Source organism: Nerophis lumbriciformis, linkage group LG30 (genome assembly GCF_033978685.3).
Source record: "Nerophis lumbriciformis linkage group LG30, RoL_Nlum_v2.1, whole genome shotgun sequence".
Lineage (NCBI taxonomy): Eukaryota > Metazoa > Chordata > Actinopteri > Syngnathiformes > Syngnathidae > Nerophis > Nerophis lumbriciformis.
This window is the reverse complement of record NC_084577.2, coordinates 16,411,782-16,434,839: the sequence shown is the minus strand read 5'-3', so window position 1 is coordinate 16,434,839 and position 23,058 is coordinate 16,411,782. Positions and strand designations below refer to the sequence as shown.

At 39.7% G+C, this 23,058-nt stretch overlaps 1 protein-coding gene across 6 annotated transcripts in view; it reads right to left on the bottom strand.

Annotated features, from left to right (window-relative positions):
- The window catches only part of mecom (MDS1 and EVI1 complex locus), a 514,494-nt gene that overhangs the window by 90,528 nt on the left and 400,908 nt on the right, over positions 1 to 23,058 (bottom strand). For 5 of the 6 annotated variants that reach the window (XM_061925665.1, XM_061925663.1, XM_061925664.1 and 2 more), the window contains exon 3: positions 3,320 to 3,454. In XM_061925665.1, the coding sequence (XP_061781649.1) occupies positions 3,320 to 3,454 (135 nt within the window). Of the gene's footprint in view, positions 1 to 3,319; positions 3,455 to 4,414; positions 4,794 to 23,058 lie in introns of those variants that run through there. The other variant, XM_061925666.1, reaches the window with a different exon arrangement.

The window sequence follows — 23,058 nt, the reverse complement described above, 5'->3', positions numbered from 1 at the left end:
CACATGAGGGGTCATGCCGTGGAATACCCCACCCACATGTTAGGTAAAGTTTTGTCTGCCGTCCCCTTTTATGAAAGAATGAAAGACATATCGGGATTAGAAAGGTGACAGACCCCCACGTCCATTAAAAAAATCTGCTTTTTTCACATGAGGGGTCATGCCGCGGAATACCCCACCCACATGTTAGGAAAAGTTTCGTCTGCCGTCCCCCTTTTCTGAAAGACATATCGGTATGAGAAAAGTGACAGACCCCCACGTCCATTAAAAAAAATCTGCTTTTTTAACATGAGGGGTCATGCCGCGGAATACCCCACCCACATGTTAGGTAAAGTCTTGTCTGCTATCCCCTTTTCTGAAAGACATATCGGGATTAGAAAGGTTACAGACCCCCACGTCCATTAAAAAAATCTGCTTTTTTCACATGAGGGGTCATGCCATGGAATACCCCACCCACATGGTAGGTAAAGTTTCGTCTGCCGTCCCCTTTTATGAAATACATATCAGTATTAGAAAGGTGACAGACCCCCACGTCCATTAAAAAAATCTACTTTTTTCACATGAGGGGTCTTGCCGCGCAATACCCCACCCACATGTTAGGTAAAGTTTCGTCTGCCGTCCCCTTTTCTAAAAGACATATCGGGATTAGAAAGGTGACAGACCCCCACGTCCATTAAAAAAATCTGCTTTTTTCACATGAGGGGTCATGCCGCGGAATACCCCACCCACATGTTAGGTAAAGTTTCGTCTGCCGTCCCCTTTTCTGAAAGACATATCGAGATTAGAAAGGTGACAGACCCCCAATTCCATTAAAAAAAAATCTGCTTTTTTCACATGAGGGGTCATGCCGCGGAATACCCCACCCACATGTTAGGTCAAGTTTCGTCTGCCGTCCCCTTTTCTGAAAGACATATCGGGATTAGAAAGGTGACAGACCCCCACATCCATTAAAAAATCTGCTTTTTTACATGAGGGGTCATGCCGCGGAATACCCCACCCACATGTTAGGTAAAGTTTCGTCTGCCGTCCCCTTTTCTGAAAGACATATTGGGATTAGAAAGGTGACAGACCCCCACGTCCATTAAAAAAATCTACTTTTTTCACATGAGGGGTCTTGCCGCGCAATACCCCACCCACATGTTAGGTAAAGTTTCGTCTGCCGTCCCCTTTTCTGAAAGACATATCGGGATTAGAAAGGTGACAGACCCCCACGTCCATTAAAAAAATCCGCTTTTTTAACATGAGGGGTCATGCCGCGGAATACCCCACCCACATGTTAGGTAAAGTTTTGTCTGCCGTCCCCTTTTCTAAAAGACATATCGGGATTAAAAAAGGTGACAGACCCCCATGTCCATTAAAAAAATCTACTTTTTTCACATGAGGGGTCATGCCGTGGAATACCCCACCCACATGTTAGGCAAAGTTTTGTCTGCCATCCCCTTTTCTGAAAGACATATCGGTATTAGAAAGGTGACAGACCCCCACGTCCATTAAAAAAATCAGCTTTTTTCACATGAGGGGTCATGCCGCGGAATACCCCACCCACATGTTAGGTAAAGTTTCGTCTGCCGTCCCCTTTTATGAAAGACATATTGGGATTAGAAAGTTGACAGACCCCCACGTCCATTAAAAAAATCTGCTTTTTCACATGAGGGGTCATGCCGCGGAATACCCCACCCACATGTTAGGTAAAGTTTCGTCTGCCGTCCCCTTTTATGTAAGACATATCGGGATTAGAAAGGTGACAGACGCCCACGTCCATTAAAAAAATCTACTTTTTTCACATGAGGGGTCTTGCCGCGCAATACCCCACCCACATGTTAGGTAAAGTTTCGTCTGCCGTCCCCTTTTCTGAAAGACATATCGGGATTAGAAAGGTGACAGACCCCCACGTCCATTAAAAAAATCCGCTTTTTTAACATGAGGGGTCATGCCGCGGAATACCCCACCCACATGTTAGGTAAAGTTTTGTCTGCCGTCCCCTTTTCTAAAAGACATATCGGGATTAAAAAAGGTGACAGACCCCCATGTCCATTAAAAAAATCTACTTTTTTCACATGAGGGGTCATGCCGCGGAATACCCCACCCACATGTTAGGTAAAGTTTCGTCTGCCGTCCCCTTTTATGAAAGACATATCGGGATTAGAAAGGTGACAGACCCCCACGTCCATTAAAAAAATCTGCTTTTTTAACATGAGGGGTCATGCCGCGGAATAATCCACACGAATGTGAGGTAAAATTTCGTCTGCCATCCCCTTTTCTGAAAGACATATCGGGATTAGAAAAGTGACAGACCCCCACGTCCATTAAAAAAAATCTGCTTTTTTAACATGAGGGGTCATGCCGCGAAATACCCCACCCACATGTTAGGTAAAGTTTCGTCTGCCGTCCCCTTTTCTGAAAGACATATCGGGATTAGAAAGGTGACAGACACCCACGTCCATTAAAAAAATCTGCTTTTTTAACATGAGGGGTCATGCCGCGGAATACCCCACCCATATGTTAGGTAAAGTTTCGTCTGCCGTCCCCTTTTATGAAAGACATATCGGGATTAGAAAGGTGACAGACACCCACGTCCATTAAAAAAATCTGCTTTTTTAACATGAGGGGTCATGCCGCGGAATACCCCACCCATATGTTAGGTAAAGTTTCGTCTGCCGTCCCCTTTTATGAAAGACATATCGGGATTAGAGTGGTGACAGACCCCCAGGTCCCTTCAAAAAAGCAGATTTTTTCATATGAGGCCTCGGTGCACATAAAAAAATAAAAAAATACCCTTTTTTCACATGAGGGGTCATGACGCGGAATGCTCCAGACGCGTGACGGGTAAAGTTTAGTCTGCCGTCCCCCTTCTAAGAAAGACAGGTGAAGGAGCCCCCATGCCATTCCCCCGGCCAGGTGAGCGTCCAAAGACTGTGACATTCCCGACATATCTAAGAGTTTACATCGCAAGCGTGACAAGAGTGTAAGTGTGGGGGAATATCATCTGGACGGGGCCCGCCTCTGATCCTGCCCTGTGGTCCCCGCGCGGCAGAAGCCGGCATACAATTACAGAATGAAAACACACGCTGATAACGTGGAGTGTCTGCAGCACGCCGCATTGTGTGTGCGAGAGAAGTGAGAGCAGGGTGGGCCGCTATCGGACTTGGATCACAACAACACCTTGTAGGACAACAACAGCAGCAGACGGGACAGAGAGTAGGAAACACAGCAAAGGCCTCATGGCGTGTTTGCACTTGATGGAAAGTCACGGCAACTGAAATTTCCCATCTAACCATAGAATTCAGTCGACGTTTTTGTGAGTTCCACATGTATTCCGTACCTGATCATCTATCTGGCACGCGGTCAGGTTATGCTGCCGGGCGGCGGAGGCGAACTGGATGTACTTCAGCCAGCTCCCGATGTCTGGCTTGCTGGCATCCACGCAAAATTTCACATGGCCTGACCCGTCCAAGATCTGCGGGAGACATAAGCAAAGAGATATCAAGACTATGTGATGAGTATCAGGTCATGTCACTGTACCATCCACCTTATACCTCCCACCGAGGAATAACACCAAAACAACAACATTGGGCAATTTTGCAGGTTAAATGTATATTTGCTCATAGGAAACAGTGTAAAAAAAAAAATATATATATATATTTTAATGCACAAATTAAACATGATGCGATACAAATAATTTTAACATGTATATCATTTAATTTTCCTGAGGGAACTCTCCTGAAGGAATCAATAAAGTACTGTCCATCTATCTATCTATCTATCTATCTATCTATCTATCTATCTATCTATCTACAAATATGAGGACATTGTCATAATAATGATGTGAAAACAAAAATGGCTAATTTGAATTGAGAAATGTTCATTTATTGCTTAATAGAGATGTTAAAAATGATTTAAAAATATAGATTTTTTAAATGTTTTTTTTAGTGAAGGACGAATCAATTTAAAGAAAACCATTTAAAAAAACGTCACATTTTTAAATGCCTCAATATGAAAGTGAAAGACACATAAAAATGGAGTATTTGATATAGTGAAGGACGAATCAATTTAAAGAAAACAATTTTTTTTTAAAGATCACATTTTTAAATGCCTCAATATGAAAGTGAAAGACACATAAAAATGGAGTATTTGATATAAAACAATTGAATTGTGAAATTGATTTTTTTTTTTTTTTTTTAGCGTTCCACTTTTTTGTGTGTGAATTAAATTAACACATTGTAGAAATATTTAACATTGTTGGAATAATAGTAACGACAATAAAGGTACAACATTACTGGAGTGAATCATTTTGTTCGACTCGGCGAAAACAACAACAACAACAAAAAAACCAGACTTAATTTGTCGTTACCGCAATAATTTAGCAAAGGCTTTAAAAAAATAAAAAAGTAAAAGAAACCTTTTTTTTGTTTCTTACCGTGCGCCGCAAGCGTCTGGGGATACGTGAAAGTGCGCAAAAGTGGTGGGAACTCCGCGTAAAAAAAAAAAAAAAACTTGGAATGTTTATTTAAAAAAAAAAAAAAAGACTCCTTCTTGCGTGGTCCGAGTGGATTGCAAAACACAAAATAAATAATACTAATAAGTTTAAGAGCCTCCTGGAAGCGGCGGGACTGCGCCACACGCACCGCGTCGTCGCTCCAACTCCTATCCTGTCATCGCCTGCGTTGCGTTCACGGACACCCGTAATGTCCTCTCCTCGCTCCGCTGTCCCGCGTCCACGAAAGACGCTCGGTGAATCCCCCCGGCGGGTTTGCATCAACTCGCTTTGCAACTTTTCCTCTGCGCGCTCCTCTCTTGTTGTCACCCCCTCCTGTCTGCACGCACCCGCAGGTGTCCCGCACAGACACACACCCCCTCCTCCTCCTCCCCCTCCCCCGCCGCCTCCTCCTCCGCTTCGTCGTCTTCTTCTTCTCAGGATGTATCAATTAAATGACAGTAATGGTGATGTTTGGCCCCCCACCCCTCCTCCTCGTGTTTTGGTTACACGCGTGATTTTACGCATACGCGACTGTCCACCATGCACCCACCACTCCCCCCGACGGAAGCGACTCCTCTCCGCAATAAAACGTTCGAGTGACGGGGGTTGGAGAGGTTGAAGGGGGTCAGAGAGGGGTCAAGAAGGGGCTTCTAAAGAGATGAACTAGGCCAGCACACTTTAATGAAGCATCAAAGCGGGCTATTCTTCTTAAACCATCACCTTTTTTCACTGACCCCAATTTTTTTTTTTTTTTTTTTAGGAATATCTTCAAAAAGTGCATTTATTTCATATAGTCAACTAATTAAATGTATTTAGAGTGAACTATTTGAAACATGCTATCTTTCTTCATAATTTTAATTATTTGGAATAAAATGATAATAAAAGAGGTCACAAAAGCTTCATGGGCTGCTGATTTATGAGTAAGTCTAAAAATTTTTTTGTTTTGTTTTAAATTAATCAATTTAAAAATGTAATAATACAAATCGATTTTAAATTTTGATAATGGTCAAAAAGCCAAATCATTTCTAAAAAAGAATGACAGAAGCTTAAAATGTGTCTCCTTGTCTAAATTGGACTTTGAAATCACTTTTTCATCTTATTCTAATTGATTACCATATTTTCCAAAATTTCCATATCGGGACGTGAAACTTTCAACATAATTTGATTCCTCTCCGATTTTCGGGGTGACAATTCGATTTAGAATCGTTTCTCGGTTCAAAGCGACTCTGGCAATATATTATTCGATGTAAATGTTTTTTTATAAAAACGGTTGGTTGCTGACATGACGTATACGCCATATATTAATATATATATATGTCAAAATATTTAAAAAAAATTGATTCTTATATTTAAAAAAATAAACAAGAAAAAATTAAATATATATATATATATATATATATATATATATATATATATATATATATATATATATAGCTGGGAAAGGCTCCAGCACTCTCCGTGACCCCATAAGGGACAAGCGGTAGAAAATTGATGGATGGATATACATATATATATATATTTATAATTTAATTAAATTTTTTTAATGTAAGAATCAATTTAAAAAAATATTTTAACCTATATATACATACATACATGGTACTGAAAAATGTACATATATATATATATATATATATATATACATATATATATATATATATATATATATATATATATATATATATATATATATATATATATATATATATATATATATATATATATATATATGTACATTTTTCAATACCATACATCTCATAAATTTAGAATATGGTCAAGAAGTTAATCAATAAAAACAAGTCTTTACATTGGTCTTTTAGTCTAAATTGGACTCTGAAATCACATTTTCACCTAATTGTTTATTAATATAAACTGTTTACAAAGTGTCTATCTAAGGAAGTGAACCATAAAACAAATCACAATTAGATTTGTTTTCCAACTCTCGGGTTGACAACTCGATTTCGAATCGATTTTTGATTCAAATTGATTCTTGCATTATGGCATTTGGTATAAAAAAAGATCATACAACCTTTTCAAAACAGGTTATAGGTTACACAAGCTCAAAAAACGATTTAAAAATTCTTCAATAAAATTATTGATTTATATATACGTGTGTATGTGTGTGTGTGTGTGTGTGTGTATATATCTATCTATATATATATGCACAATAAAAATTGATTAAAAAAATATATTTATCCATTCAGAATCAGAATAAATAAGAATCGCAATTTTTTTCAGTACCCCTACAGCTCAAACATTTTTAAAATATGCAACAATGTTAATATTGATAAAGAACAACGAAACCTAAATTAATCTCTGAGTCTGAATTTGACTCCTTTAATCACTTTTTGCATCGTATTCTTTTTTATTATCTTTTTCCCCCCAAAAGTGTCTATAATAGAAACAACATGACACGCCTGGGGAGGCCATTTTTGCACTACAGTTCCTTTTTTTTTTCTGGGCCCTCTGCAACTTTTAAAAATGGACTTCATTAATAATAAGCAACATATATTATTGCACTAATCTGCCTCGTCACCTGGTGCACTAAACAAAAGCGGCGCACGTCAAAGAGGGCCTCCTGCGTCCTATATTTTCTCTCCCGGAAGTTAGCATGCTCGAGAAAATAAAAATCATTCCAAAAAGTGATGTTCTTACGTGCGACAATAAAAGTACAAACGTTGTCAGCGAGCAGAGTTTATTAGGCAGCTCATAAAGCGCAGGAGGGCTGCAGATGATGATGGATAACGCCTCAACTCTGTGACATTGACCTTCCATCTGCAGATAATAGCCATTGTTTTGCCAAATCGTGGAGCAAATGTGCAGGAAGGACAGGAGGGGGGGAATAATGTGTATATAAGGCATGAGGACCCCGCCACCGATTCCCATCGTTTTGTGCTCCCTGAGAACCCAGCAGAGACCCTGGTCAACCCGGTCATTGATTTCCTGCCTCCTCCCCGACTTGGCCATTGTCGGAAGCCTTTTTTAATTTAGCCATAAATTGGGCAAAGCTCAAACCGAATGCGCTGTTCTATTTTCTTCCTGTCAGGATGAGGGATTCGCTTTATGACGCATTGTATATTAAATACAAGTAATCTGAGCAGGCCTTTTTTTTTTTTTTTTGCAGGGAGAAGATGCACACACCACTGGGTTGCGGTGGGCCAAACATGTCTGCCACTTTGGGACGAGCTGCACTTCTCTCCTCGGCCAGGAGATGGCGTGCTGCACTGAAGTCACTTGCTGTGTTTGAGGGGATAGCAACACTTCTTTTTTATTTCTTTTTTTTTTGACTATAAATGGTATTTCTAAATGCAGCAGAGGATACGTTGTTTTCTGTGCAAAATAAATGGTAATAAAACACCCACTTTATGCAAAAAGGAGGGCTGCGTGTTGCCACAATAAAGCTCCTAAATCTGCCCTGTACACACGACTGAGACTGCGTTAACTGAGATTTACGATCTCTAATTTATATTTATTATAAAGACCACTGTGATGTGCAGATATTAGACGGATCGAGTTGTTATGATATAGCGGACAAGCTGTTTATCAACACATGCGAGCTGCAGGCTATATTAATTTCATACCTATTTAAGGAAAGTGTGCAGATAATGTTTCGGGTGGGGAAACACTTGAAAGGCGTATTTACCTCAAGGCTTCTTGTTTGTTTTGTAAAATGATAATAGCTCATACACGACTGTGGGCAGGGGCCGAGCAACACATTAAAGGCCTACATACATACACATGGTTCATAAAGGCCCCTCCCCTCCCCATCCCACCCTAAAACCCAACATCGTCAGGTAATAGTACAAAAAAACGTGGTATGTTTACATGTGCTAAAAAATACTGCATGGATTTGGTTGGATCTCGCTTCTTTTGAAACACAAAATAAATCGGTTTTTCATCCATCCATCCATTTTCTACCGCTTATTCCCTTCAGGGCCGTGGGGGGCGCTGGAGTCTACCTCAGCTGCATTCTGGACAAGTCGCCACCTCATCACAGGGCCATGGCATTGACATGTCGAGGACATATCTACAGTAGGGAAGGGATTCATATGGCCCCATTCCTTCAATGCAGTCTGCTGGAAACGACGGAAAGCGCCACTCTGCGTAGCAACTGGCGCCGTGGTCAAAGTTGGAAGGGCCACAAAGCACATTTGAAGGTATTCAACCCTCTAATGCCCGTCTGGCGGCGAAGGTGGATAGTGCATCCCGCAATCCGTCACGTTGCATGTGTCAGGTAAACCGAGATGAATGGATATCTACTGGATACCCCCTAGATAATTAGGTTTTTGTCTTTTTCTATGTAAAGTGGGCTTTTTGCAGATGATGTGGTCCTGATGGCTTCATCTGGCCACGATTTTCAGCTCTCGCCGACTGGGAAGAGAATCAGCAACCTCCGAGTCCGAGTCCATGGTTCTCGCCCGGAAAAGGGTGGAGTACCGTCTCCGGGGCGGGGAGGGGATTTTGTCCCAAGTGGAAAAGTTCAAGTAACTCGGGGAAGAGTGGATCGTGAGATCGACGGGCGGATCGGTGCGGCGTCTGCAGTGACGCGGACCCTGTATCGATCCGTCGTGGTGAAGGAGGAGCTGAGCCGGAAGGCAAAGCTCTCAATTAACCGGTCGATCTACGTCCCTGTCTATCCTACCATGAGCTTTGGGTTATGACATATGTGGGGGGGGGGGTTACCCACATATGCGGTCCTCTCCAAGGTTTCTCATAGTCATTCACATCGACGTCCCACTGGGGTGAGTTTTTCCTTGGCCTTATGTGGGCTCTGTACCGAGGATGTCATTGTGGCTTGTGCAGCCCTTTGAGACACTTGTGATTTAGGGCTATATAATTAAACATTGATTGATCGATTGATTATGACTGAAAGGACAAGATCACGGGTACAAGCGGCCAAAATGCCAGATAAGGTGGTTCAGGCCTCTGGTGAGGATGCCCCCCGCCCGAACGCCTCCTTGGGGGCACGTCCGACCGGTAGGAGGCCACGCGGAAGACCCAGGACACATTGGGGAGGATACTATGTCGCCCAGCTGGCCTGGGAACGCCTTGCAATCCCCTGGGAGGAGCTGGATGAAGTGACTGGGGAGAGGGAAGTCCGGGTTTTTCTGCTTAGGCTGCTGCCCCCGCGCCCCAACCAGAATATTAATTATCATATAATCATCATAAAACAAGTCATTATCCACCTAAATATGATTTTTTTTTTTACATCAGAGTGTATAGTAGAGATTGACATCGGATTATCATCATACGAATAATAATAATACACAATTATTATTATGATTATATTAACCCTTGTGTGGTGTTCGGGTCTGTGGGACCCGTTTTCATTTTTTATTAAAAGACAAATGATACGGTCCTCTCCAAGGTTTCTCATAGTCATTCACATCGACGTCCCACTGGGGTGAGTTATTCCTTGGCCTTACATGGGCTCTGTACCGAGGATGTCGTTGTGGCTTGTGCAGCCCTTTGAGACACTTGTGATTTATTGCTATATAAATAAACATTGATTGATTGATTGATACACTGGACCCGGGGCTAAAAGAAGTGTGGAAATTGATGTTCTGTGTACCACACACACACACACACACACACACACACACACACACACACACACACACACACACACACACACACACACACACACACACACACACACACACACACACACACACATAACATACACAGCAGGCCGAGACAGGAGGAGGACAGAGTGTAGGTACACAGAACATCAGAGGGTCAATTGTGCAAGAAAATGAGAGCAGACAGTGTTGACAAACAATGTTGCAACCTTGTGTGGGAACCGCAGGTGCAGAAACACAAAAGCTCAAGCCCCCCTAAAATATTCTTAAGCCCCCCTAAATAATTTGGTGTTATTTAAAAAAACCAAAAAACATATTCATTATAAAGTGGCCCGAATATGAATTTAAATAAATAATCATATAACCTGTTATTATTCACTCAGTTTCCCCTCACTTCGTAGCGTAAGGTAGAGAGCCCCTTTAGTGCGTCGGTATCCAATCCATTTGACTTGTTCATATAGAAAATGCCCACATCACTCAAATTCCAGTCCGCATTTTCTCTGCGACCTTGCTTGCGGTCCTGCAGGTGTACGAAGCACATTATCTTCCTTTACAATGAGTGAAGCTGCACAAAACCTTGTGTGTGCAATTGTAAATAATTCCGTTTTTAAGTTTTGTGTTTCTTGTAGAATCTATATAAAGTAACATATATTAGCCTATTGTTAAAATAATGAAAAAAACATCATTAAATATATTTGTCTTATTGTATTGTTACATTAATAGCTGTTGTATTATTATAAGATGGCTTGTTAAACATTTCATAGGATTTTCAGAGGGAGGAAAAACCAAGACATTTAATATAAAATGTAAAATGAATAAATACATAAAAAGAAAAAGAAAAAAAATGGTTAAAAGCCATCGTCCCGGGGAGCATTTCATTTCGTCCCGTGCATTTTTTAAAAATAATAATAATAACAATGAATAATTTCTAAGTCTTTGTTAGCCGTTTGTGAAGTTTTGTGCTCGTGCGTAACGTTCGCTCGCATCCTGTGCATCTCCTGGGGGCTAAGCCCCCCCTGTCCTTAAAAGCTAGTGACGCCCCTGCTCAAACCTTAGAAAAGCCCACGGCCCACTCTGCGCTGGGGGCCCCCGGCTCCACTTGGACACCCCTGCCTTTATAAGCAATCTCTCTGTCAAATGACTTCATATTCGGATTGAACTGATGTGCAGCTTCATGGATGACAAGCTTTTATGCTTTTGATGCGGGTGATTTTGCTGCCGGGGTCTGCGGGAGAAGTCACAATGGGAAAAAAAAAGAGGTGGATTCCCGTGTGGGCTGCAAACTGACTGCAGCCAGCGCGCTCCGGGCTGCAGCCGAAGGCCACATGTCGACACGTCCAAGGCCCATGTGGTGCATTCCAGCAATGGAGAAGAAGACACGGTTGATATTTAAGCCAAATCCACAAGAAGTAATTCCACTATTCAGGCTTTTTGTGGCCCTTTACAAATTTTGTTTATAGTCCTGTTGTGTTTAATTTTTTATGATTACTCGTGTAACATGTATTGTAATGCATTTATTACATTTTGTACTATAAATATTAGAATAGAACAGTATTGAATAGAGTTTTATTGTCATTATTACAGTGAACAGGTACAAAGAACAACAAAATTGGAGCTGATCCGCTAAGGTGCATACACAAGAATATAGTAAAATAAATAATAAAAAAGATAAAAAAGAAGATATATATCTATATATATATGTGTACATACACATACATGCATATATCCATACAGATGCATATATATACATATACACATACATACACATATGTACATATATATATACTAGAGATGCGCGGTTTGCGGACACAATCGCCGAGTCCGCGGATTATCCGCGGGTCGGGCGGTTGAAATAAAAAAAAATTAGATTTTAAATAGATTCAGGCGGGTGGCAGTTAAACCAATTCGGAAATATATATACATAGTTAAATGTTGTTACCCACATACGAAAAACGAGCAGGCACCTGCAGCATATGCCACAACAGAAGAAGAAAAAAAAGAGATGGCAACGCCGGCAGCAAACGTGATACGCGACAAACTAAAAAAGGGAATACTAAAGATCAGGGGAAAAAAAGGCCAGAAAAGTTCAGCGTGGACTCGTTTTTATGAGGTTGTAAATCAGGATGATAGTAATGCTGGCTACGTGATTTGCAAGAGCTGCGACGCTGTTTATGTCTACGACAGTCACAAAACCGGGACATCTAACATGGTGCATCACATTTGTGCAAAACCCCGAACCTCCACAAACACCCTGAGCATGAGCAGTTTCGTCCGCCGTGATCCCAGAAGAGTGCCACAGGATGTTAAAACAAGATAGAACGCAGCTGCCTGCAGCAGTTTGAGTGGCGCGAGCGCGCTTGGAGGTGCGCTCAGCGCGGCTCCCAGATGATTGCGCACTGGTGTGCGTCTGGGCCGTGACAGCGTGGCACGCATTGAATGTCTCTGCTCCATTGGATCAGTCTCCTTTCTTTAACAGGCAAAAGCTTTATAACCTCACTAATGCCTTGCATCGTCTATATTAGATATATAACAACGGGCGGGTGCGGGCGGGTGTGGTTTTCATAAAATGTTGGTTCGGGTGGATGCGGATGGTTGACGACTTTTGTGATGCGGTTGCGGATGAAATAATTGCCTATCCGCGCATCTCTAATATATACACACATACCGTATTTTTTGGACTATAAGTTGCAGTTTTTTTTCATAGTTTGGCCGGCGGTGCGACTTATACTCAGGAGCGACTTATGTGTGAAATTATTAAAGGGGAACATTATCACCAGACCTATGTAAGCGTCAATATATACCTTGATGTTGCAGAAAAAAAGACCATATATATTTTTAACCGATTTCCGAACTCCAAATGGGTGAATTTTGGCGAATTAAACGCCTTTCTATTATTCGCTCTCAGAAATCTCATAAACCAGTGACAGTTTTTGGCTTTGTGTGACCACTCCAGATTTTGTAGTACCATAGTATTAGTACATCCCTTCCTGTTACAGAATACTTACCGTATTTTTCGGAGTATAAGTCGCACCGGAGTATAAGTCGCACCTGCCGAAAATGCATAATAAAGAAGGAAAAAAACATATATAAGTTGCACTAGAGCCCGGCCAAACTATGAAAAAAAGCTGCGACTTATAGTCCGAAAAGTACGGTACTTGTGCAATTGTATTCACGAGAATGAAAAATATATTGGTTTAAGAAATTGCTTTTAATTTGTTTATGTCATCGTGATGTGGCCATAGCGGCGCACCCGATGGTATGCTGGGAGCTGTGGGGCTAGGTCTCTCAAAGTCTGGTTTGTGATGTACTGGCTCCAGGTATGAGAGCCCTGGTATCAAAACCATCGAGTCTGCCAGGCCAATGTGTTATTCAGCGGCCATGTATTGGAGCCGTACAGGAGGACAAAGATGACTAATGACTAATTGTAGACCCTAAGCTTTGTCTCCTGGGATATGTGCCAGTGTCATTCGGACTGCATGACAGAGGCTGCTAGGTCATGGCGTTGGTCAATCTCTGGTAAGAGGTTGCCGGTGTTAGACATTGATGAGCCTAGGTACTTAAAGGGGAACATTATCAACAGACATATGTAAGCGTCAATATATACCTTGATGTTGCAGAAAAAAGACCATGTATTTTTTTAGCCGATTTCCGAACTCTAAATAGGTGAATTTTGGCGAAATAAACGCCTTTCTATTATTCGCTCTCGGAGTGATGACGTCACGTTGTGACGTCACATCGGGAAGCAATCCGCCATTTTCTCACTTTCGTCGGTGTGTTGTCGGAGTGTGTAACAACAAGAACAGGGACGGATTCAAGTTGCACCAGTGGCCCAAAGATGCGAAAGTGGCAAGAAATTGGACGAAATTTGTTCAAAATACGAGGCTGTGGGGAAAGCTGACGAAATGGTCAGTCGTTTGTTCCGCACACTTTACCGACGAAAGCTATGCTACGACAGAGATGGCAAGAATGTGTGGATATCCTGCGACACTCAAAGCAGATGCTGACATCAACTCCAAAACTGGACAGATCAGCTTTCAGGAAAAGAGAGCGGATGAGGGTATGTCTACAGAATATATTAATTGATGAAAACTTTTTTCATTACTCGCGGTTTTACGTAAATTATTATACATAAACTGTGTTTACCAATAATTTAGCTTAAAAACTTTTTTTTTTTTTCAATCATTCGAGTACATTCGAGTAGTCTTGTGTAATGCTGTATTTTGTGTCTATTTAGGTATGGTTAACCTGAGTGCTGAAATCGTGGAAAAATATATGTTCTTAGCGCGCCTGAAATGGGCTGTCTGCACTATCAAAGTGCATGTTGTTGCCAAATGTATTTCATATGCTGTAAACCTAGTTCATAGTTGTTAGTTTCCTTTAATGCCAAACAAACACATACCAATCGTTGGTTAGAAGGCGATCGCCGAATTCGTCCTCGCTTTCTCCCGTGTCGCTGGCTGTCGTGTCGTTTTCGTCGGTTTCGCTTGCATACGGTTCAAACCGATATCAAATCAAATCAAATCAACTTTATTTATGGCTCAATAGCTTCAGTTTCTTCTTCAATTTCGTTTTCGCTACCTGCCTCCACACTACAACCATCCGTTTCAATACATGCGTAATCTGTTGAATCGCTTAAGCCGCTGAAATCCGAGTCTGAATCCGAGCTAATGTCGCTATACCTTGCTGTTCTATCCGCCATGTTTGTTTGTGTTGGCATCACTGTGTGACGTCACAGGAAAATGGACGGGTGTATATAACGATGGTTAAAATCAGGCACTTTGAAGCTTTTTTTAGGGATATTGCGTGATGGGTAAAATTTTGAAAAAACTTTGAAAAATAAAATAAGCCACTGGGAACTGATTTTTAATGGTTTTAACCCTTCTGAAATTGTGATAATGTTCCCCTTTAACACATTAGCGTAAAATAACAAATAATATTATTTAGCTCATTCACGTAAGAGACTAGACGTATAAGATTTCATGGGATTTAGCGATTAGGAGTGACAGATTGTTTGGTAAACGTATAGCATGTTCTATATGTTATAGTTATTTGAATGACTCTTACCATAATATGTTACGTTAACATACCAGGCACGTTCTCAGTTGGTTATTTATGCCTCATATAACGTACACTTATTCGGCCTGTTGTTCACTATTCTTTATTTATTTTTAATTGCCTTTCAAATGTCTATTCTTGGTGTTGGGTTTTATCAAATACATTTCCCCCAAAAATGCGACTTATATAAGTTTTTTTCCTTCTTTATTATGCATTTTCGTCCGGTGAGACTTATACTCCAGAGCGACTTATACTCCGAAAAATACGGTACATATGCACACACACATAGATTTGGCCCCCTGAGACAAAATAATGGCCCAGGCTTGATATACACTATCAGTATTTAGGACCCATCAACTGAGCCAGCATCAGTACACGGGACTAAAAACCTCCACAAGTGTCCACACAAAGCAATTAGCAATAAGACAGCGGCGGAGGAAATGAAAGAGGAAAATGTAAATAAAAAGTTTCCTCGGGCCTGGAAGTAGGCCTGTCGTGAGCGGCGTGTTAATCTCCACCTCAGTAATTTGGTTCTGCGGGAGAAGACAGAAGCCCTGCTGCTGTGCCCTGCACTTCATAAATCACTGCTTTATGTGGACAAGGTCAGCTCAGTCACCCCCCCCCCCCCCCCACCCCCAGCCCACCTCCTTCCAATGGCCCCTCCGCCATGTTTACCCGGCCTCCCGGGGGCTCTCAGGAACAGACCAGCCCACTTCTAATTACTGTGGATTATTTTCATTTGCCGGGGGTCAGTCAGGCATTCCGGCAGAAAAGAGCGAGAGGGATGTTTTTTTTTGTTTTTTTTTCTTGACAATTCCCGCGGCCTGCGAAAAAAACAGGCCTGGCGCGTTTGCTGAATTAGCGCCTGGATATTTTTGTGCTCGCTCTGTTTGTTTTGCCTTTTGACGGCTTCACGTGCGATCTGTCCGATTTTTTATCTTGACTTTTAACACATCACTTTACTGTAACATGAGGGGTGGGACCTATACGCTGTTTTCTGTGTAATATCAATCAATTAGTCAAACAGTTTACCTAAAGCATGTCAAAATAAGGACCGTCTAAATCAGTGTTCCCCAACCCCGGACCGATTGGTACCAGGCCGCACAAGAAAAAAAAAAAAAAAAAAAAAAAGTTTTTATTTTTTTATTTATTTATTTTATATATTCTGTTTTTATGTAGATTTAATAAAAAAACAAAAACAAAAAAAAAACTTTTTTTTTTTTTTTTAAATTTATTTTTTTATTTTTTATTAAATCTACATAAAAACAGAATATATACACTATATATCAATGTATATCAATACAGTCTGCAGGGATACAGTCCGTAAGCACACATGATTGTATTTCTTTCTAAAAAAAAACATTTTTCAAGCATTGACCGGTCCGCAGCTACAAAAAGGTTGGGGACCACTGGTCTAAATCAGGGGTCCCCAAACTCTTTGACTCGGGGGCCGCATTGGGTTAAAAAAATGTGGCCGGGGGCAAGGCTGTATATATATATATATATATATATATATATATATATATATATATATATATATATATATATTGTCTTTATAATCCGTTTTGTCATTTAACATTAATTAACATTGATGTTCTTTAACATTTAACATTGTCACGTTATCGATGGGAAAATTGATTTTTAGACGATATGATTTGCCTGAGCGGCTAGGAGACTCCAAGAGTAACAAGCGGTAGAAAATGGATTAGAAAGGAAAGATTAAAATAAATAAATAAATAATAATAAATAAATAAATACATAAATAAAATTTATCTTGTAACTTTCTGTGGGCCGGATTTTGGATGCTCGGGGGCCGGATCCGGCCCGCGGGCCGTAGTTTGGGGACCCCTGTTCTAAATTAACAGGATTAATCAAAAATAATCCATCATAATTAAAATGATTAAAATTTGGACCTTGGGCGATAATAAATAATCGATAATTCTTATTAATATTGATACTGTTGTTGATATTATTAATTTTTGTTGGACTACTTTTGGATTGTTTTGTGTCATGTTTGTGTGCTATTCTGAAAGTTGCTGGGCCGGGTTTGGTTTTGGAATTGGAATTGTATTATTATTGTATTATTGTGTATTAATTTGTTGGATTGATTAATTGAAAAAAAAAAAAAGATCAAAAATCAAAAATCGTGTTTGTGTTCGTTTTCTTCGTCTATCACTTGCAAACAGTGCGCGAGAGGGTCCACTCTGTGTTTTGCTCTCAGCGCCCGAGCGCACTTGCTCAATGGCAGAATGAATTGAACGGAGTGAACCCTCTTGCACGCCACCCACTATCTCGGTCTCTGTGGGTGGAGGCGAGGATGCTGTCTTACACACACAGGATGTATAGGGCGGTCTCGCTCGGTTGGTAGAGTGGCCGTGCCAGCAACTTCAGGGTTCCAGGTTCGATCCCCGCTTCTACCATCCAAGTCACTGCCGTTGTGTCCTTGGGCAAGACATTTCACCCACCTACTCCCAGTGCCACCCACACTGGTTTGAAAATGTAACTTAGATATTGGGTTTCACAATGTAAAGCGCTTTGAATCACTAGAGAAAAAGCGCTATATAAATACTCCAATTGTTTATATTAACTATTTTTCCGACAATACACATTGAATTTTATCCGATTACTCGATTAATCAAACAAATAGACGACCACAGTGTTCGATAGTCACAGCCCTCGTTGAAAGTATTTAATAAAATGCATTGATATATCTTTTTGCTCATGTAAAAAAAACATGATTAATATAACTGAAAATACAATATATTTAACCGTGATTCATTTATATTAATCCACAGTAGCCTTGTCATTAATCTGATTACCGTATTTTCCGGACCATAGGGCGCACCGGATTATAAGGCGCACTGCCGATGAATGGTCTATTCAGGTCTATTTTCACACAAAAGGTGCACCGGATTATAAGGCGCATTCAAGGAGTCATGTTATTATTATTTTTTCTAAATGGAAAACACTTCCTTGTGGTCTACATGACATGTAATGGTGGTTGTTTGGTCAAAATGTTGCATAGATTATGTTTTACAGATCATTTTCAAGTCGCTTTCTGACAGTCACTTAAGGTGGCGCCGTTTTGTGGGCGGTCTTATTTACGTGGCTCACCTTCAGCAGCGTCTTTTCTCCGTCATCTTTGTTGTAGCGGTGTAGCGTGCAAGGACGGGAGTGGAAGAAGTGTCAAAAGATGGAGCTAACTGTTTTAACCTCTTAAGGCCCAAGCTGTTTGTTTACATGCTTTTTTTATTTCTCTTTGCTATTTGGGCTTATTGGACCCTAATTAGAATAAAAACTAAGAATCATCTTTTGATATGATGTACTTAGTCCATAAGTACACAAATGTGTACTTCATGTTTAGTGACATGCTAATTCTTATTTTTACACTTTTTTTTCTCCAAATTCCATTGTATGTTATACCCTTCTGACACCACCAGATGGCAGTATAAGTGTCCACATAAGCGGCCATAAGACCCCAATTCAGTAGTGTACACAATTTTGGAAATAAGAGTTAAAAGGTGCTGTCCACGCATGTGGCCACTAAGCCTTTAAATCAGACTTACTTAAATCAACAACGGAGCAGCATCTTCTCATCCGTGGCTCACTAGTGCAATAACAAATGTGTCCCGTGAAAAACCGTCCGACTGGAACTCTCTAATAACTAAAGTCCCTTGGGTGAATAATGTAAACTCACTACACCGGTATGTTTTAGCGCTTTCATGGCGAGTTTACAGACAGATATAAGTAAGAACTTTACACTACTTTATATTAGAAATGACAACAGCGGAGGATGAATGTCCCATAACAAGAAGATAGAGAAAAAGAAGAAGCTTTTCGACTACGGCGTCAGCACGGACCACACATTTTCAGGACTTATGCAGATCCCAAATACACGTGTCACACATCGGACGGTTTAGTGAGTATAAATAGTTTTAGTTATATTGTAAAACTTACAAACGTTGCTTGGAGTGAAGAATGAGGAATCCTTTCGAGTAGAAACGCTACAGACGACTAGAAGACGGAACGGCACTTGTACTTCCAGTTTAAAGCACTAAACGGAAGGAAATACTGTAGACCAGGAGCGTCAAACTCATTTTAGCTCAGGGGCAGCATGAAGGAAAATCTGTGCAAACTGCGGGCCGGACTATTAAAATCATGGCATTAAAACTAAAAAACAAAGACAACTTCAGATTGTTTTCTTTGTCTTACTTTGGCCAAAAGTAGAACAAGCACATTCTGAAAACATTACAATAAAAACATAGAAAAAAACACAGGCAGCGGTAAAGTTTACATCCATGAAGGAAAGTAGAAAGTGAATGAATGTTTATAACTGAATACATTTACATATGCATAAAAATGTGTTTTCTTTTGTATTATTTTTTAAATGAATAAAGTAACGTTTATGACAACCTTTTTTCCAAAACACAATATAGAATGCGAGATATAACAGGATAATGTATACATTTATCATTTGTTTTGAAAATGGTTACAAAAAAGTGGGACCCCAAAAAATTTACTGTGGGACCCCAATTTTATGACTAACCTCAACACTGATGGGGTATTGGTGCAGGCAAAACAGCAGCAGGCGGCTATGGCCTGTGGGCCGGTTCTATTACTAATCAAATATCATCCCGGGGGCCATAGGTAATTCATTCGCGGGCTGGATCTGGCCCGCGGCCCTAGACTTTGACACTGAGGCTTTAGACATTCACTCCGCGGTACCAGCAGTGAGCAAACTCGTCCAGAAGATGGCGCCATAGCACAAACAATAACACACCTTTTCAGTGTCTCTGTTTGTGTTTAATGAAAACAATGTGTTGAAAACAAAACATTATGGCTAGGGATGTCTGATAATGGCTTTTTGCCGATATCCGATATTCCGATATTGTCCAACTCTTTAATTACCAATACCGATATCAACCGATACCGATATCAACCGATATATACAGTCGGGGAATTAACACATTATTATGCCTAATTTGGACAACCAGGTATGGTGAAGATAAGGTACTTTTTAAAAATAATTAAAAAAAATAAATAATAATAAACATTTTCTTGAATAAAAAAGAAAGTAAAACAATATCAAAACAGTTACATAGAAACTAGTAATTAATGACAATTACTAAAATTAACTGTTAAATGTTAGTACTATTAGTGGACCAGCAGCACGCACAATCATGTGTGCTTACGGACTGTATCCCTTGCAGACTGTATTGATATATATTGATATATAATGTAGGAACCAGAATATTAATAACAGAAAGAAACAACCTTTTTGTGTGAATGAGTGTGAATGAGTGTAAATCGGGGAGGGAGTTTTTTTTTTGGGTTGGTGCACTAATTGTAAGTGTATCTTGTGTTTATTATGTTGATTTAATAAAAACAAAAAAAACCCCCAAAAAACCCGATACCGATAATAAAAAAACGATACTGATAATTTCCGATATTACATTTTAACGCATTTATCATCCCTAATTATGACCGTTTGCAAAGAAAACCCCACATACATTAGCCGCACCATTTTATAAGCCGCAGGATTCAAAGCGTAGGAAAAAATAGCCGACACAAGGCAAAGGTTCGCATTAACCAACCACAGAGGTAAAAAGGAGTTGAGGGTGCAGGGTGAGCAAATCGGTTACATAAAGCTCACAGACATCATCTCTGAAAGACCTTATTTTATGTAGTAAAAGGCCGGAATGGAACACGCCACTTCAGAGCAAGCAGGAGCAACATTCATTATGTTTATCTCTACCCAGCTGTTTAAAGTTCAGCTGCAGAAGAAATACTGAGACCCTTCACTTTTCCTCAGCCGGGTCCAATTGGAAGGCTAATATTGGAATGAATATCAGGTTGACATGTTTGACTTAGAAAGAAAACACTTGCATTTAAATCTAGCAGATATTTTCAGGGGATGAACGTGATAATTGGTGGTTTTCCCCAGTTTTTCAAGCTTCTGAAGGGACAGACATTCAGGGCAATCTAATAAAAGTTACTGACGGGGATTCTATGTCCACCATTTACACGTGGGCAAAGCTGTAACCCGAGGAAGTGTGAAAGAATGTCAGTAAAAAAACAGATTGTGAACGTATGAAGGCGCGATTGTGAGAGCGCGGCACTGCGCGAGTTCTGTTCAGCTCAGGTCAGGAGCTGAGTGTGCGAGGGCGATGATTAAAGTCAAGATTACCTAAGAAAACAACAAATCAGTGGCGGTAATATAAAGGACACAAACTGACTGCTGTTAAAAGCCTGACTGACTTTCAGTGGCATCAAAGTGGCCCCCGAGTTAGGCTGGGATTATATTGAACCCGGAGCACTGCTGACTAAATGTGACTAAACTCACGACTTGAACACAAATGGCACTTAACAAAAATTATCTTTGTCAAATGTGATAATCATCCGGATTTTATGTTTTATTTTTTGTGTATATGTTCTGTATGAATGTGTATAATACTGCTGTATGTGGTTTATTGAGGTAAAATGCTAAGATATTATACATATTCGTGATATGAGATATGATAAATATATAGGATTTCGGATGTAAAATATTGAGTTTGTATATGTGTATTTATTTCAAACATGGAAATAAGGTTACACAATAATGCATAACATATTAACAGTGTCAGACAAATGTCTGACAAGGAGTAGTATGTATGTATTTATACTAGAGATGTCCGATAATAACGGCCTGCCGATATCATCGGCAGATAAATGCTTTAAAATGTAATATCGGAAATTATCGGTATCGTTTTTTTTTTTAATTTTAAAAAACACAAGATACACTTACAATTAGTGCACCAACCCAAAAAACCTTCCTCCCCCATTTACACTCATTCACACTCATTCACACAAAAGGCTTGTTTCTTTATGTTATTAATATTCTGGTTCCTACATTATATATCCATCCATCCATCTTCTACCGCTTATTCCCTTCGGGGTCGCGGGGGGAGCTGGAGCCTATCTCAGCTACAATCGGGTGGAAGGCGGTGTACACCCTGGACAAGTCGCCACCTCATCGCAGGGCCAACATATATATCAATATATATCAATACAGTCTGCAAGGGATACAGTCCGTAAGCACACATGATTGTGCGTGCTGCTGGTCCACTAATAGTACTAACCTTTAACAGTTAAATTTACTCATTTTCATTAATTACCAGTTTCTATGTAACTGTTTTTATATTGTTTTACTTTCTTTTGTATTCAAGAAAATGTTTATAATTTATTTATCTTATTTTATTTATTTTTTAAAAAAGGACCTTATCTTTACCATACCTGGTTGTCAAAATTAAGCATAATATTGTGTTAATTCCACGACTGTATATATCGGTATCGGTTGATATCGGTATCGGCAAAAAAGCCATTATCAGACATCCCTAATTTATACACATATACACATATATGCATATATATATATATATACATTTTGTACATCAATCAATCAATCAATGTTTACTTATACAGTATAGCCCTAAATCACAAGTGTCTCAAAGGGCTGCACAATCCACAACGACATCGTTGGCTCAGATCCCACATCAGGGCAAGAAAAAACTCAATCCAATGGGATAACAATGAGAAACCTTGTATATACATATGTACACACATGTATGTAAATATATATATATATATATATATATATATATATATATATATATATATATATATATATATATATATATATATATATATATACATATATATATATATATATATATATATATATATATATAAACATGTCTACCAATGTCTAGCAACATGATATATATATATATATATATATATATATATATATATATATATATATATATATATATATATATATATATATATATATATACACACGTTAGGTCAGGAAAAAACACAGAGGCTATTTCATCCTTTTTCATCCTTACAAGCCTGTTCTTCAGGGGATTTTTTTATATCCCTGCAAAACAGGCTTGTAGGGATTAA